The sequence below is a fragment of the Diorhabda sublineata genome, chromosome 1, assembly GCF_026230105.1.
Source record: "Diorhabda sublineata isolate icDioSubl1.1 chromosome 1, icDioSubl1.1, whole genome shotgun sequence".
Lineage (NCBI taxonomy): Eukaryota > Metazoa > Arthropoda > Insecta > Coleoptera > Chrysomelidae > Diorhabda > Diorhabda sublineata.
Window position 1 is genome coordinate 26,815,102 of NC_079474.1, and position 18,321 is coordinate 26,833,422.

At 32.3% G+C, this 18,321-nt stretch overlaps 1 protein-coding gene across 1 annotated transcript; it reads left to right on the plus strand.

Moving 5' to 3' along the window:
* The first annotated feature begins 229 nt into the window (after positions 1 to 229).
* Positions 230 to 17,805, plus strand: LOC130448413 (uncharacterized). Its single transcript, XM_056785787.1, has 2 exons — positions 230 to 303; positions 15,400 to 17,805. The coding sequence occupies exon 2, from the start codon at positions 16,797 to 16,799 to the stop codon at positions 17,799 to 17,801; it is 1,005 nt and encodes a 334-aa protein (XP_056641765.1). The 5' UTR covers positions 230 to 303; positions 15,400 to 16,796; the 3' UTR covers positions 17,802 to 17,805.
* The last annotated feature ends 516 nt before the right edge of the window (positions 17,806 to 18,321 follow it).

The window sequence follows — 18,321 nt, forward strand, 5'->3', positions numbered from 1 at the left end:
TGACTTTTTGCAGATTACGTCTCGTTACTTGTAAAATAATTCATTATTTTCGAATATCTTATATTATATTATATATATATTATAACTGATAAATCTGAGGTCAAGTATTTTTCTATAAAAAATTTGAGAATTTCATATTAAATGTGAATACACACTGTATACAGCAATCTAATATACCCTTGATAGATTAATTAGGTTCCAAATTGTTGGAACAGATCTAAGCCTCGACAGTCTGCGTTTATTTATCAAACATAATAAATGATCAATTTTAAAACCTGTTGATTCCAGATGCGGCGAATTTGGGTAATTATTCCTCCTCTTTATTCATTCGTTCATGTTAGCGGTTTTAAAGCTTCGTTCCGTTCTATTTCCGTACTGCATACGAATACTCATGAGCGTAGCATTATTGGACGAGAAGTCTATTTAATTCAGTTATTTATCAAATATGCTCTTCGTCATAATCTGACGGAACTCGAATGCCAGGAACTTAATTTGACTCTATATTATATTTATGTTAATAGAGTTTATTAGGATAGTAAAAACCATACATCCAAGTCGAATACGAATAATTCCCAGAAACCACTTTATCTACTATCATAGACGCGTGTATCAAACAATTTTTTATGAAAAATGCATGGTGATCGTATTAAAAAATAATTTTATCGCTTGTGTGAGTTTGCTACAGTACTTTTGTAAAATACTTACCAGTGGAGAGTATAATGAATTATGATTCAGGTGTTGATCTACGAAGATTCGACAAACTCATCCTGAAAAGAACAGTTTCTTCTTAATTTTTGGTTACAATAGCAAATGTGCGTTACTTGAAAATTTTGATTTTTTTTTAACTTTTAATAGAAACTCTCTTAAAAGCTATACTCATAGTTAGGTAAGTGGGCGGTCTAGGATCGTTACGCCTTCTAATAGAGCCATGGGAGGCTGAGTAATCATCGATTTCGTGGTCTGCAGTTTCTATCTTCTTCAAGCACCAGCGGCAATCCATATCGTCCGTTATGCAATAATTCCCAAACTTTTCTGTTTTATAGACAACTTCCAAAAATTTGCTAGATCCGATAGACTCTATCGATTCTCACACATTGACATTCGTATTTTAATTGGTCAAGAATCAAACTAGTTCATGCAAGATTGCAAGCACATACACCTCAAGTCGTATGAATTTGTATGTCTAAACAAGCGTTATTGACAGCGCAGTAACGGCAAGTCTCGACGCTTTGTACTGAATATAGCATAAGCTAGTTTCCACAAGTAACAGTCGTTGAGCTTCTTAATAAATTATCCGCCTTCATATCGAAATAAAATAAATTTTCGTAGACTGTGGACCCCCATTTTTGGGCCCAACGTAGATCCTCGTCAATTCCTGGTGGTTCACCTGAAGCACTTTGGGAATCACGGGCCTATAGCATGAATATAGTGTGTTAGATGATCATTAGTTACCGGTCATATTTTGCGCCTGTTCAAACGTTTCAGTTGATTGGTGAAACAGATAGAAGGCTCATTATCGTATTCATACTCATTATGTTTCTATCCACCATTGCAGAGTTTGTCTTGCAAACAGGTACACTTTTTGGTACATTTGAGAATGGTTTTCTGATCCCAGATTGGCGAACGAATTAAACTCGTCGTTTTCATTGTTTTCCGAGGCAAAGATGTATTTTTTCCACCAATTACACAAAATATCTAAGAACTTGGAAATGAAACGGGGGAAACTGCGTCCAAATCTATATTTTCGAGGTGGCGATCCTTCTATATAAATATATGGGGTGATATAGCATATATTTATAAAGATTATTTAAGATCATATCATGATATTTTTAGAATAGGATAATACACATAGTTACAATATACAAGTTTCGGAATGTTTCTTCATTCAAATTCTATTTCTTTCTAATACTGGAAATTACACTACCCTGCATCAAAATCTATTAGAAAATGAGAATAGATTTTCTTGAAGCAGTTTTTGACGCTGAATTCAAAAATGCAATTTTTCCTACTACGGTTGCTTAAGTCATAAATCTAAAATTTGTATCGTGAGGATTCATTCCCAGCCGTGATAAAGCGTGTAGAACGCGTAAAGCGTACATTCAAGATTCTTGTGTGAAGTTAGGATTTATATGTACAACATCGGCCTGTTAGATGTTTCTCTCGCCTGTCGGCACCTTACTGACAAACGGAAATTCATTTCAATCATGCATCGACTGCAGTAATCTATTTAGGCAAGTTGCCGAGATCAAGTACAAACAAATAGAGTATACAATAACGAGTTAATTCCTCACTCTTTTCCCACCCCAGTTCATTTCTTATTCTTTTTCCGATAATTGTAAAAATAGTGTCGATACAAAATGAGCGATGCGAAAGTGTTTGAATTTGATGTATTTTGTCATAATCGTATTTGTGATAATTTTAAATAAGCGAAACATGGGTTTGTGATGAACCTGAATTTTGTTTATTTTATCATCATAATACTATGAGATAAAGACAAATCATGAGGTTCCATTGCGTCTTTGGAAGACAAGAAGAAAGACACAAATGCCCTTTATATTCTTTATGGTATGGCGAGAACCGGATAATCATGTAAACGACTACTATTTTTCCATGGTAGACAGCAGTGGATACAGTTCTAGAAATAAAAAGAGCGTTGTTGACTACAGCATTCCATCAGCAAAACCATCTGTGCCATACGAGCCCAATCTACCGATTTCATCTCCACCCGACATTTTGATCGATATATCAGCTAAATCTGAGAGTGAAGCCAATTTATCAGATAATGAATGTAGTCCAAGAAGACGCAATGAACCACCGATGTTTACCCAAACAGAATTAAATGATTTCGTTAAAGATTTAAACCTATCGAAAGAGGGCTCTAAACTTCTAGGCTCAAAATTGAAATCAGAAGATATTTTAGCCCCAGGTATTCTTCTGATGGTTTTGCTTTGTAAAACGAGATTCACTACCTTTCTTTGAAGAACAAAATATAATGGTATCCTGTTGTGATATTTCTGATCTAAAGAAATATTTTGGAATGACTTTCGAAACATCTGAGTAGAGACTTTGTATTGATTCCTCTAGAAGTTTTAAAGGAGTTTTTCTACATAATGATAATGATACAATTAACCTAATATTGAAAACAAAATTTGTATTGTTGATGCGTGAAAAAACTTGTTGTTCTTCATAAAATGAATATTACGGTCGAGTAAAATTAGATCAAGAAATTGTACAAAATATAGACATGATAGAATTAAACGGAAAGCAGATGTAGAATCAGCATAAAACACTTCAGAAATAGTTATTTCAATTGAATCATCTGTAAAAGTGTAAAAAAATTTATATGCAGGGTGGTTTTTGTTTTGATATAATAATTTCTCATTTGAAATTATTTAAATTTATAAACATCGCACAAGTATAACCTAGGAATAGGTACAATCTCTTATGTAAGAATTTGTTAGTAATTTAGTTGAAGGATACAATATTTCCTTATTTTTACCCGCCTCTAACGTATCCTCTCGTATTACCAAATTTCTGTCTTATATTAATGTGACTATGAAGAATCATAAATTTAGCTACTTAAACTGAAGGTTTACTGTATTCATTAAGATTTATGGTATACGATCTTAATAGGTACCCAATAAGTTCCAATAAAGTATCAAATTACGTTTTTCATTTTGTATCGATGACTCTAACTACCATACTTATAGATAATTATAACCTTTCATACAATAGGATTTTTAAGTATTATTAGTATCTAGTATGCTCATCGGATTATTGAAACCACGTCTAACTACTTATTCCATTATGTAATAAATAGTGTATTTCAAAGTAGTTTTGATTTTTTAATAAAACGAATATGGTCATCCATCATTGGTTAGCCCGAAAATATATTACTTTGTTTATTATTATTTCCAGTTTTCATTTGGTTTTTATTCTGTTTGGATGACTATCATTTTGATGGCTATTCTAGTGAGGTGTGTGAGTAATTCATATCGAATAAAATAGGAAAATTTCATGTCTTGATCCTCGAATAAATAGTCATATTTTATGAAAAACCAACAAACCAACAATCTAGATATTAAACAAGATCAACAGGAATTGTATTTCTATGGTTTTTATTGAACTAACAAATATGAAATTGAGTTATTATACAGAACGTATTCATGTAACTATTATGCACATCAACAAAATGCGCTTAGAGGAAGTATCAGTTCAAACAAACTCAAATTTCTACATATATCTAATGATGTTGAAAATATCTAGTGGTCAGTAGCCTGAATTCTTGGAGTACATAAATTTCATCCTTAAGAACTCAAAATCGTCAAAGAATTATTAGAAAATGATCCCGTTAGAAGAATACAGTTTTGAGAAAAAAATATGAATCAAATAAACACGATCAAAATCTCAGTAATGAGTTTAATGAGCTTTTCCTCTTCTGACAAATCCAAATTTATGTATAATGCTGAGGAAAATCTACAAAATCAATTAGCCGATGGTCACATGAATAGATATGGTTTTATTGAATAGCCACTGAAATCTCCAGATCTCATTTCTTATATCTTTTTATTGGGGCAAATATTGAGCCGAGAGCACAAACAGAAATTTATTGTGAGTTAATTCCGCATGGTCATTGGAATTTTAATTTCGGTCACCATGTTGTCAAATATTTGACAGACTTTATTGCTTTGAAATTTTCATTGGCCTACGAGTTTATATGGTGTATGTTAAAAAAACTCTTAATTCTTCAACTTGAAAACTGATTTTCTGTTCAATATACTAACAATTGAAAATTCTGAAAAAAGAACCAATTGTCACATATCACGCTTTACATAGAATATCTACCAAATGGTTTCGTATTTATATTTTATCATCCTTCTAAAATTTCACACATTGTTTATAAACTTTTCAGTAATATCTGTGACAGCAGCAGTTCAGTAATTTTTAAGAAAACGTGGTCCATACAAGTTTTTCCACTTTGGGTTCCTGTGTCCATAATTCTTCAAAGTTAAATTTAGTAGCTCTACATGAATGCTTCAATTGCACGTGTGTATCAATCATCACTTTCACCAGGGAAATCAGTGGCTATTTTTGGAATATATTTATTCATAAAGTGAGCGATTCTATTTAATATCATGTGCCAAATACCCAAAACTTGAATTGCGAGATATTTCATCTCTTTCTCTAATTTCCATAATGTTCCACTCTTTGCTCAGTTCATCTATGAGAAGTCGTTGGCTCTTCTTCCTTTTCGTCTTCCCATTCGTCGTTATTCTCATCCACACATTATTTTCGTGATTATTCTCATCACTCGTTCCGTTATCAAAATTTTCTTGTTATATTTTCTTTCAATTAATTCAAAAATTCTCATTTTCAGAGCCATTAAACTTGTAATGGTTGTTGGTATATAATCTTTGAGTGATTGAAAATATCAGCAGCATCGTTTTCATTATTAATTACTTAATTCCTTGCGAAATATCGATCATACAATTTGTGGTGATATTTGCAGAGGTATATACGCCACAATAGTTAAAACTTTACTGAGCTATGGCCCTTTGTTCTGGTAATGTCACTTAGTGGACGTGGTTCGATATGCCTTTGTTTCAGATCAATTCTGATTGATATCCAGATGATACTAATAAGATATATTCTAGTCGAAACAAAGATTTTGCTCTTATTGCTTGGAGTACAGATATCATCGCATAGCTACTTAATTGGGTAATATACGAAATTGTGGATAATGAACAAAAATATATGGGCTAGAAAAGTAGCAGGGAAGATAAATCAACTGAGGAAAATAGCAGGGAGAACGAGGACGCATATGATAAGAAATGTAATAATTTTAGAGAAGCTCAAACAGGAACCAATACAAATCAAAATAGCTAGATTTTCAATTTGATATGGTCACAAAACGAGAGTAACATCAAGGCTAATAAGAAAATGACCAGAAGCAAAAAAATATGAGAATAGAAGAGAATAGAAAATAGCATAGCTGATGAATAAAGGTGCAAAGGATCGGAAACAGTGGAAAAAATTGATGAGAGGAGAATGAAAACTAGAATCTCAATACTCAAAAGTGCATATGGAGGTCTAGAGAAGAAGAAGATGAAGACAAAAACAAGATGTTACCCAGCAAATTGAGAAAAAGTTTTTTTTAACATCATACTCTCTTCCTGACACTTATGTAAGCTGAAGTAGTAATATAATATTGTTCAAGCTTTAATCTACTGCTCTCTTGTTATTAAACATATCTTGTACGAGAACGTTCTTCTGAGCATTGATTTAGATAGATATATCTAGGTAATAGAATATCTGCTCATGATAAATTCAGATACTGAGACTGAGGTCCAAGTGGAGGAAACACAAGAAACATGGATTAATTCATTACAAATAAAACGATGCTTCTCGGAAATATCACTTACATTATACAAAATATACTCGTAATGTTATATCAAAACACAACAGGATCCTACTTCAAAATTCCCCAAGTGTAATTGCTTTTTTCTCATTTGGCTTCTGGCAGTAGATCGATGTAAAATATTAACCATCGAAAAAACATTACAAAATTACGGACTTTATGAAAAAGGTTTTCAAATTGATAAATTACCATATCATAGCAAATTAAGAGGAATATAAATATCTAATACTGCTTTCAACCATTGATTAATAATTAATTTGCATCGCTTGGAATTAATTTCTCCCTAAAATTTTCAATTGATTAAGACACTGCCGACGCCGTATTGTGCTTATCTCGATTTACATGTTCGGGACGTGGTTAGTCTCTTCCACCACCGACGTTTAATCTAGATTACATATTAATAATGGGGTTAGTTATTGCTCGATTCGGAGGATGACATCGTGTAGGTATTGTGAAAGATGATTTTGAATTATTGACAAGAATTTTGAATTATAACAAATTACACTAGGAAACAAAAAACTTGTAATATAATGTTTTTCGGATTTATTTACACTCCTTCTATTCGTGGGGTGAATTAACAAACACTGTCTATTACGTTCTTAATTTATCTACACACTATATGTACAATACACTTAACTTTAATACTTTATTTATGTCACTTAAATAATTTCTGCGATAACTTTTACTAATTCGTTATTTCCACTACGACCATCTATTTAAAACTAACTTATTGTACTATATGAACTCATTTAAATACCACAAATAGAATTCTACGAAGTCCTAGAACAAAAAAAAAATGCAAAAGAAATGAATAAATACACATTCCTGTAATTATTATTTACAAGAAATACTATTAATAGCCTGCCCGCTATAATATAAAGTTCTAAAAGGAGACATCAAATGCGCTGGAAACATTTATAAAAAATGTTTGTATATTCGGTTTCCGCGGTGTCTCTATTTGAAGACCAAAAGTAGTCTGGAAGTTTTGCTGGATTTCATTTTCCTTGATAGCGATTTTCAATTGTGGCGACATCTTGATGAAAGCGATCTCCAAACTCGTCCCTAAATCACCAATATTTTCCGGAAAAAATTTTATGTGGGAGTGTATTTTCGAGGACATATTACATCCCAATTTGAAATATGTATTGAGCATTTTTTTGATGAAGTCATAATGTTGAGGAGATCTATAGTTCCCAAAAAGTTTTCAATAACTTTCACACTATCCAAACATTCCTTTCTTTTTCATTTGAGGTGGTCATGTATGATTGATTCTCTAATCAATTTTTTGACATCGGATCCAACAAGTACAATTTGGAAATTCTTGTTTTAAAAATTTGAAACCAGTTTCAACTCTCTGTTTGGCTTTTGAAAAATTTCTTATTAGCCCCAATTTAATGTGCAGAGGTTGTGATATCATTTTTTCGAGACTTGTGGATTGTGAACAGTTCTCGACGAATATTGCTCTTACTAATATTTGCTGATATTTGCATATATTGACCATCGTACTTTCTGTATCCTATCTTTTCAAATACTAGTTTTATAATGTTTGTTTAAATGAGCTCCGTAAGCTTAAGAAACTGATGGAAATTTATTTTCGGTATAGAACAATGCAACCTTTAGACTTGACTTTGAGCAATCAATGAAGAGTCTCCATTCCTCTGACATATGTTCATCACCCACCCTTAACAACAATATCATTACAGTACACTAAGTCCTTCTCTTGAGAAAACAAATCAACATATGAACTGTACGGTTTATGGTACACGGTAACTTCAACTCAGGTCTTAAGCAGATTCCACTGTTTTAGTCTTGAGCTTAGCAGTTCAGCTTTTTTGGGCAAATCCAAATATCTTATTAGATCGTTAAGCTTTAATTGTTCAATCAATTTGCGGTGCTTGAGGACTGACAGACGCTGTAAATTTAATTTTAGTTTCTCCGTTTGAAGAAGTGCTAGTACTTACTTCAACAACATAAACTAGAGGAGGCACAAGAACAAATGAGGAATTGTTTCTGTTACGGAAGAGACTTCTGCGTATTTTACCGTATGGTTCGATTTACGGGAAAGCAAAAAACAGTTCCAATCGTTAAAGTGATTGATAGATTTGCGTTAACCAAAATCCATTGCTGAATATTGCCCTTTAAACCAACCGGTCAAATTTTTGTAACATATGAGATACAGCAGATGTGTGGCACGGAATATTTATTGGGTGCGGATTTATAGATTGAAATATGCACGATAGAACTTTTTATTTGAAGGTTTAATAGTCTTTTATGACTTTAAGGTATATATTCACCGGAAATATAATAAAATAAGACGGTTCAGCTGTTTATTAAGTTCCAAAAGTGACTTTGCAGAAATAATAGAGCAACTTAAATGAGACAGCTACAATTTGGTAGACAAAAATATTGAAACCAATTTGGATGTGAGAGATAAAAACTGATGGGTTTCTGTAAACTTTTGAGGCGCTACTAAGGAAATACACAACAGATTTGGTACGAGTAACCTTTTAATGGATACTTATGAATAAGTGAACGACGATTTACTGGAATTAGGAATTAGCAAATAAAATTGTTGAATTTTGAATATGAATCTCCTGACTAATATTTATTTTGATGTAACATATACTTGGTTATTCCAAGATTATCATTGTATATGTCCTTATTCATGCTTGATTAGAAGGATCTTCAATAATTCATCACCCACAACAAAATCACTTTCCCTAAATTAATAAAAACTTTTTTGCTACAGTGACGGATTCTTCTAAATCATGCCACAAAAATCTGCTACTACTGAAAAAAAGAATGTAGATATTCGACATATGTTGACAGATATACAACGTTTGACTAGTGAGTGAATTAGGAACTATAAAAAATATGAAGTAAAGTAGATGCTTGATTTCCAACATGCTCTGTATGGAAGTTTTCCTTGTGTTATATCTGCTCGATCCTTATTTCTGTGCGAAGCCTATCTGCTATATCCTATCTGCTATCTGGTATAAATTATGGATTTGACATGTTCATGTATTATGGTGTTCACTAATCAATATATTCATCACCATTCAAGTTTCCCACGATTATTTTGTTGTCTCTAATTATAACACATCAATCTTTAACGGGTAATGGCTGTGGGATTTATTCAATGAGTTTTTTCACATTACCATACATTGAATTTGTATTAATTGAATATTATCATGTGAGGTTCTCATTACCAACTATCAAATTCCATGAACATTTGTTAAATAGTCAATTGCGAATCGTTTTCTAACATGACACAAACATCTAAATCAATTACTTCAATTGATTTACGCTCTGATGTTTTGCGAAGTTGTTATTGGCACATTCACAGTTGTTATGAGATTTTGGTTGGGATTTATATTATTCAAAATATGACACGATTTTACTTTACTTACATTGAAATTCTTGTCTGGTATTAACAATCCATTGTAACTTCAAATGAACAATAATAACAATAACATTTATTTAATTATTTTACCTTTTGTTTAAAACACATAATAAGGAAAATTTATTCGAGCCGAGGAGGAACTGTTTTAAGCTGAATTTTCTGCGATCGCAATTTTCTCCCAACTGGGAAATACAGAGATTTAGAAGTATACTTGAAATAAACAAGAAAAAAATGGAATATATTGTAATGGACAGAGCAAATCGAATCCGGAGATAAAAGTGAGGCTCGCTCTTTGCAACCGGTACTATTTTTTAGTGGTGAGCTGTTTAAATCCTTTCTACTATCAAGAAAGTTGGAGCTGAAGTTATATAATTAGGACTTTTATTACTTATGCAGTCGAAACTTGAACAATCTTATTAATGTTGGAACAAAATTTTTGAAGTTAATATATTATGGACCAATAAATGATGGAGATATTTGGAGAATTAAAACTAATTTGTAGTTAGATAAGCTTCACAAAAAAGATCCAGTAATCGTTATGAAATCTTAACAAATACAATGGGTCAGACATCTGGAAAGAATAAATGAAATAGCAGCAACAAAGAAGAGAGGAAGAGAAAACAAGTAGTGAAGGTCCATAAAAAAGGGAAAGAGAATGAAAGTTGGAAATTGGAGGCATCAGATGAAGTGGATCTCTATTTTATAGGAGGTTGAGGTTCTCCTTATACTGTACAGCCATGAAATAAGTAAAGGTATTCGTTCAGAAATTATCTATTGATGTAATTATACGTACACCATAAATAACATTAAAATACTTACTTTATTGGAAACCAAAATTTATAAGCACGAAGCAATCCATTTAAGAGATATGATAATAACATATTTATCAACAAATTGGACTTAATAAGAAAAAGTTTTTCTATGGTTTTTCCTCAAATACGTTGAAATTGATCTATTGAATTCCGGTTTCGATGAAAGCAGGAGTTAAAAACTAAGTTCGAACATACGCAGTGTCTACATCCACTGGTATCACTCCCGAGAGCAAATAAGAAGCGATGTTTATTAGGTAATCGGTAACAAGTTGTATTGTCAATACGATCAAAAACAAACGTTTGAAGGAAAATCGAGAACGGTAAGAGAAATGAGCTGAAATCAACTTTTCTGAAAAATTCAGAGAGAATGTAGTGCTTTGATATTAAAAGTATTATGGCATATCGATATACTGGTTAAGTATGTATTTTTGGATGGGGCATTTAATAATATAAATAGCATTAATAACAAATAAAGGAGTAAGTTATAAATATGTCCAGAAAACATGTAAGTAGCTTTAGTACATACATTTAGTATTCTATGAAAGTTGAAAATTTTATTGGATGATCTATACTCCTAGATTCAAAAGAATAGCATGTCCAACAGAGGGGTAGGAAGATAAAATTGGGACACGATAAGATTGGTTGGAATAAATGCGCATGAATGGTTGCCTACCCAAAAGTTTCGGTTCGCAGGTAGGATTACAACCCGAAAAAAATGTTGAGTACTTGGACAATGAATCGAGGACAATGAAATTCAGTCCTAATTCGATACTGTCCAATGGAAAAATAAAACTAGATTTAACATAATGTAACGTTTCTCATATAAGAGTTTTGCAGATAAAATAAAACGAAAACTTTCCTGAACTTTACGTTACTGATAACGGAATAGTATCCAAATCAAATCCATACAGCCAACAGTTGATGAGGTTGATTGAATTATTATGAATAACCCCATACAGAGTAATTATTTCCAAAGAAATGTCAAGCTCAATTTGCATTCAAAAAAAGTTTTGTTCCTTGTCTTCTCATTCTAATTGTCATTGGTTATATATGCTATTTGATAAAATAGCACCGTTTATTACTATTTGATATTCATTGCATAACTGTAAATTGCGATATTAACTCGTTATTGACAATCCTCAAATACTTAATTATATCAATAGCTATAGATCATCGTATCGGAAAAGTATCAAAATTATTAAACAAAACTAGAACAACAATCGCATCTCTAGAGGTAGAAATTCTTCGAAAGAAACTTGGTCTGTTATCAATGATGTGAGAAACAGAACGCATTCATCAAACATTATTGACCTCGATCCAGACAAACTTAACAATCATCTATTGAACGTTATTAGCTCTAAAATATCCCCAAGTCGTGATGATTTCTCTTTTTTCATTTCTTCTAAGAGAATCATTGCCAGTTTCTTCCTTAGACCTGTGAATAAATTTGAACTAAAGCAAACCATACTAAGCATTCAAAACAAGACTTCCTACGGCTTCGATGGGTTATCAGCTATGTTATTTTCAAATTTTTCAGAAGTAATGATAAACTTTCTATGTTCTCTGATCAACGAATTCCTTAAGAATGGATTTTTCCTTAGCTGTCTAAAAACAGCAATAATTTTTCCCCTGCACAAGGGTGGTGAGAAAAATAACACTGGTAACTATCGTCCTATTGCATCATTACCAATCCTATCGAAGATAATTGGAAGACTAAGGAAAAACCGTCTATTCGAGTTTTTTGTAATTTTGCTAAGGCTTTCGATTGTGTAAAAACTCATGGTAAAGTAATTTACCAGTTGGCAGGGGTGTACCTCAGAGCTTAGTTTTAGGTCCAATCTTCTTTTAGTATTCATTAATGATGTCACAGATTTACGAATGAATGATAGATTCCCTTTATTTTCGGATGACAACAGTGTAGCTTGGAGTGATCCATATCTTAATCTCATTATGATTAAGTCCTGGTCTGACGCGAACGGTCATTGTTTAAACGCTGAAAAAACCTCAGTTTTATCATAAGAAGGAGTTTTACAACCTCTAAAACGCAACATTACGATCGTCAAATTCGACCAAGTTTCTTGGTATACATATTGATTGTGTCCTTCAATGGTCTGTACTTGTAGAAACCTTGGTGAAAAATTATCCTCTGCTAAGCAACTCGGCTCTTGCATTTGTCTTTCTGGAGGTCTTGTAGCTTGCACCTCTTCGAATCTACAAAAAAGAGCTATTCGTTACATTTGAATTTCAAGTAGTAGAACGCATTGCTAGTTCTATTTTAAGAAATAGAAATTCTAACTCTCCCCGTTCCTTTCATTTTAGAATCCCTTTGTTTGGTTTGCAAACACTTTCCCAACTCAACTATTTATAGCTACCCTACCAGAAGAGAAAATTTGGATTTACTTAAACATACCCACTTCTGATTTCTGAATTCCATTATCTTTAGTGCCAAAAAATGATTCAATGAGCTAATTTCTGTGGCAGAATTCTATAATCTACCATAGACCAATAGACTGGCATAGTGCAATTTAGTATGGAGATGGATATTATATGTATTCTAATTATTATCAAGCCAAATTATTGTTTCATTTTATCTAATATAAAATTGTGTCGCTTTGTCCATAAAATTGTAGAATTTTCTCATGACAATAAAGCTTGTATCTCTCTTCCAACATTGATGTACAGATCCAAGCATAATTAGCTGCAAATCCAATTATATAAATGTCAATTAGTGATTGAATCCGATTTTATTATATTGATTGGAAAAATGTTGTATGCTGTGATTTGGATATGTTTTTGAGAAGCTTTGGTGAAGAAGTTTGGATTGAAGATTCAAAGACAATTGGAAATTGAATTGGTTTTATGAATATTGAGATATTTTTTGGTACTACGCATTATTTCAAATGAAAATTTACTTTCGTTTTCTATTTATTTTTACCTTTTGTTACTTCAAATGCAGAAATATTGTTTGATGCAATATTGAATGTCTTATATTGTTCATTTTAAAATGGATTATATTGTATAGTCTGACACAAGAATTATTATTATTATCTGTCATGTTAAAGAACTTTTATGCAATTATACTATGAATCTTTTCAAGCGTGCTTGGAAAAACTTTATACCCACTAATGATGGAAGCAGATATGGAAAATACGATATCTTTCAGCTTTATTCAGTAGGTGTTTTCTCAGGTTTGAAAATTGAATCAACTAATTCACACAATCTACACTGGAACATATCTTTTTCCTTGTACGTATCAATTTAAATAAATCAGAATTTCAAATTTGAGAATTAACTTCGAATTTCTCTATCGTAGTTGATTTCAAATTCAAAATTATTTGCAGTTAGTAACGAAATATTTGATATGAGGAATAACTTTGAAAAGAAGTAGTTATTATACGGTGAATAGTATTAAAAAGTTTTCTAATGATGGTCGTGAATTCGTTCTAACAACGTCATATGAATACTGAAAATATTATTCGATAGCTTGAATTTGGTGGAATGTATAAAAATTAAGAATTCGAGAATTTTGTCACGCAAAAGAAATTTTTAAGTTATCACATTCTCATTTCTATATTACATCTTTACTATGTTCACGGATTAAATTTATGTAGGGTGTTATGATTGAAAATGTTTTAGTTGAAATTTGGATATTCAGCTAGAATACACTGTTGAACGATTTGGTAGCGGTAAATCGCAGAAGACGAAATATTCTTCACCAAGAGAATGCGAGCTCTACACATTAGTTCAAACGAAACCGTTTTTGAACAGTCGAAACATCAAGTTGACGAGTCATCCACCGTGCAGTCCTTTGGTACCAAATGATTTTTTTCATTCACGCAGATCAAAAATAAATTGCGAAATCAATTGGAATGGAAAAAGTGCGTTAACAATTGGTTCATACACATGCAAAAGTTCATTGATGTTAATGAAGAATATATTCGGAAACAATTAATTCATATCCATTTATAAATTTGTTTTTATTTGTATATCTCAAATCTTGAGTAGCAACCCTCGTAGTACAAGAAGAAAAAGAGACGCGTGAAGCCACAAGAGTGATAAATTATCTTCTTATCGTTAAAAAGTACAAAGCAACGGCGTGTGGCCCGAGGTATCGGTGTACATGTGCTAATCATCTAACTACAATGTGTTAAACATAAAATTACTACTCATTGAATCACGAAAAGAGTTTTTGTTTATCAAATGTATTGCAAACATTGATAGAACTATCAAAGAAAACTTGATAACCTCATGGCGATAACCGAATTATAGAAAAACTACAATCAAGGCAGAGTAAAATAATAAAAGTTTTCATCGACCCATAATTTGTGTTTAGATAGGCATAATATAAGAAATGTCGGTTAGGTGGAATGTAGATAATTACTATTTGGACATGACAAATATTTTCTAATTTACGAGACACCCTGTATGATGGCGAGAGGCTTATCAATTAATATGAAAAGTTGTTTATTTATAATGGAACAGACTAGACAATATTAATAATAATTTGAGCAAATAACAGTAAATACATGTACCTGAAATTATCAGATCTAACTTTTGTCACAGTCTAATAAAAGTACTTGACAATACACGTGATAATACATCTTACTTTCATAAATATACATTACAATGAATACCAATGTTTGAACTGTGGTTATCAAATTCCAAAATTAATCCTCTCATAACGAAAAATCGTGATAATCCTAATTATAAATATACCTACCAACTTAATAGCTTAAATTAATAATGTTAACTTTTTATGTTTATAGGACTTGGATTTTCAACATTGAATAAATAAGAAACGGCGACTTATACCTCCGAAATCAAGAAAAATTTGACATTTCAAATCATAGAGAGAGAAAATTATATCTCATTGCATCCCATAAAATTACATTGTGTGGCATAGTCTAAAAGGAATCGCCCTTAAATAGAAGATAGGGAAGAAATATCTGAGGCTCACTCTCGCTAGATAGTAAACTAGTCAGGAATAAGCACGAGAAGAAGGTAACCTGTAAAGTGACGAAAGCATTGATGGTATACAAAACCTTCGTAGAAAAGATCCTAACGTAGAATTACAAGGCGATAGTGAGAACAATCATCACGTTTGATGCAGGTATTCTGGGACACTGCAACTGGTATAAATTATAATATCTAAAAGCTGCCTGAGATTAAAGATCTCCCATCTTTTAATGTATTAAAAGAAAGTATAACAAAAAACTTTGCTGAAAATGTTTAGAAAAGGATTCATCGGAGATAGTCCTCCTTCCCTCCCCTCAAACAGTGATCTAAGACATGTCTGAATACTGAAGACGTTTATTTTTGAGAAAACATTTCACTTCGAATTAAGATGTGGGAGCTAATTTTCCTATTCATATATCTCCCAACATTTATTCTAATTTATACTTGGGCTCATATTCAATACAATGTTCATTTTTATTTTTTGTAAGTAATAAAACAAAAAAGATGTAGCTGTAAATGACATATAATAAATGGACACAAATACCATTAAATGATACACTCCAAAACGTCGGATAGAACGGATAGAGTTGTACAGTGCCAAAACTAGACACTCGTATCACAGACAGATTATCATTTTGTCCATTAGACAAGAAGCCCTTAGATCTTTGCGCTTTAGTGGTAGAAGATTGGGATGGCCTAGACAGACAACGTAAATAATAAGCTAAGTAACAAGAACAAGTTTATTCTTCATTTGCTTACGAGACACTCTGGACAGGAGGGAAATAGCAGACATGGTAAAGAGGATGTGGATAAACTATTCATAGAACCTGGAAACTTTTATGAAATCGGCAACATAAGAAGAAAGGCAAGACTTGAAAAGAAAATAGATGAGATTCTGTTGCTGAGACAATCTACAGGGGTTGATATATAATTAAGAATAATATATGAATAATAACAAGATTCTTGTCGGGACACTTGGGACAATGAAAGTTGTTTAATAGAAGTAGAGGATGCAGAGTGCAGATTCTGCTACGTAGAAGACGAAATCTCTAGGCGTATATTTTTTTCCTCAAAATTATCAAGTTACTGAACTGATCAACAAAATTGTTTATATCTAGGCAATAATGGTGATGTTAAGGGGTGAGGATGGATCTACATCAATACATGAAATTTAAAAATAAAATATTCCAATAAATTTCTCTGGAATATGATAAGGAACATCAAAGGACCAATCAATGAATACATCCACACGAAAACAATAACGTTAAAAGAATGGGAAAGGTATTTCCATGAACTCTACGGTGACATAATAACAAGCCAATCCACAGAACAGAAACAAGAAAATATATATGAGGAAGGAGAAGACATCCAACAACAATTAATATCAAAAGACAAAATTGAAGCAACAATGCTCAAGATGAAAAATAGGAATCATATCGAAATCATAAAAGAAGTCAAAACGGCAGGCAGAGGATACAGAATGGGAAAACATGAGTTTAAGATAGTTTGCTACGCTGATGACGCGGTTGTGATATCTGAAGATGAGGATAATCTGCAAAAACTTCTACACAGATTTGAAACAGTTGCAGGAGAATTCAATATGATCATATCGAAACAAAAGACACAATCCTTGACAATAGCGAGAGAACCAAGAAGATGCAAATTGGCAATTTATGATAAAAGTGTAGAGCAGGTTATGTCCTTTAAATATTTAGGTGTTAACATCACGAGCAAAAGGAACTTGAAACAAGAAGTCAAAACGCAAACAACAGCAGCATCTAGGATATCAGGATTCCTTCGAACCGTGATATGGAGGAATAAATTTTTAAGTATCGAAAGCAAAACACGGATATATAAAACTTGTGTCAGACCAGTAATGACATACGCCATAGAAATGAGGGCGGAGACTGCAACTACTAAACGGATTCTTAGAACAACTGAGATGAAGACATTACGCTCAATCACAGGGAAAACACTAAGAGACAGAATAAGGAGCAATGAAATCAGAAGAATGTGTGACGTTCCGGATATAGTGAGATGGGCCAGAACTAGAAGAAGAGCATGGAGAGATCATGTCAATAGAATGAACAACGATCGACTGGCGAAAATCGCAAAGGAAGAGAGACCCAATACAAGTAGACCGCCTGGAAGACCACCAAAGCGCTGGTATGAGAGCTGGTCCTCGCAGTCACAACTTAGGCTGCCTCTTTGAAAACACAAGACACAGTCTTAAAATAAGAAGAAGAAGAAGAAGAATAAATTTCTCGTTTATATCGTCAAATGAAGTCGAAACGGTGTCTTATGAATTAAAAAAGATATTGTTCTTTATTTGTTTATTTATACGAAAACATGTTCAAATTTTGTTGGTGAGTGCGACAAGTTAAAAGTTAGTTTTGAATATCGGGAAATTTGTTTATTATTATTCAAATGGTAATTACTCTTTCTGTATTTATGATTGTAGTTTAGTCCCTGTTAGCCCTGTGAGACACAAGAACATGCTGTGATTTATACTATTTGTAGCAAGACATCTTGTCAAGTTCGTACAAGAATTGTTTCCGTTCTCGCAAATTCAGACTTGTAAATTATAAAATGGGCTAAACCAAGGAGCTAACGGTTGAAACTAGTGCTTTAATCGCATGTCTTGACAGTAATAATTGTACCATTACAGCCGAATGAAAAATGCCTCAACGTATCGTGGATAACAACGTAAAAAAATATGCATCAATCCGGAG

Bases quoted from the DNA above. Each gene is read 5' to 3' on its own strand.
- LOC130448413 (XM_056785787.1), top strand. From the start codon at position 16,797: ATGATAAGGAACATCAAAGGACCAATCAATGAATACATCCACACGAAA.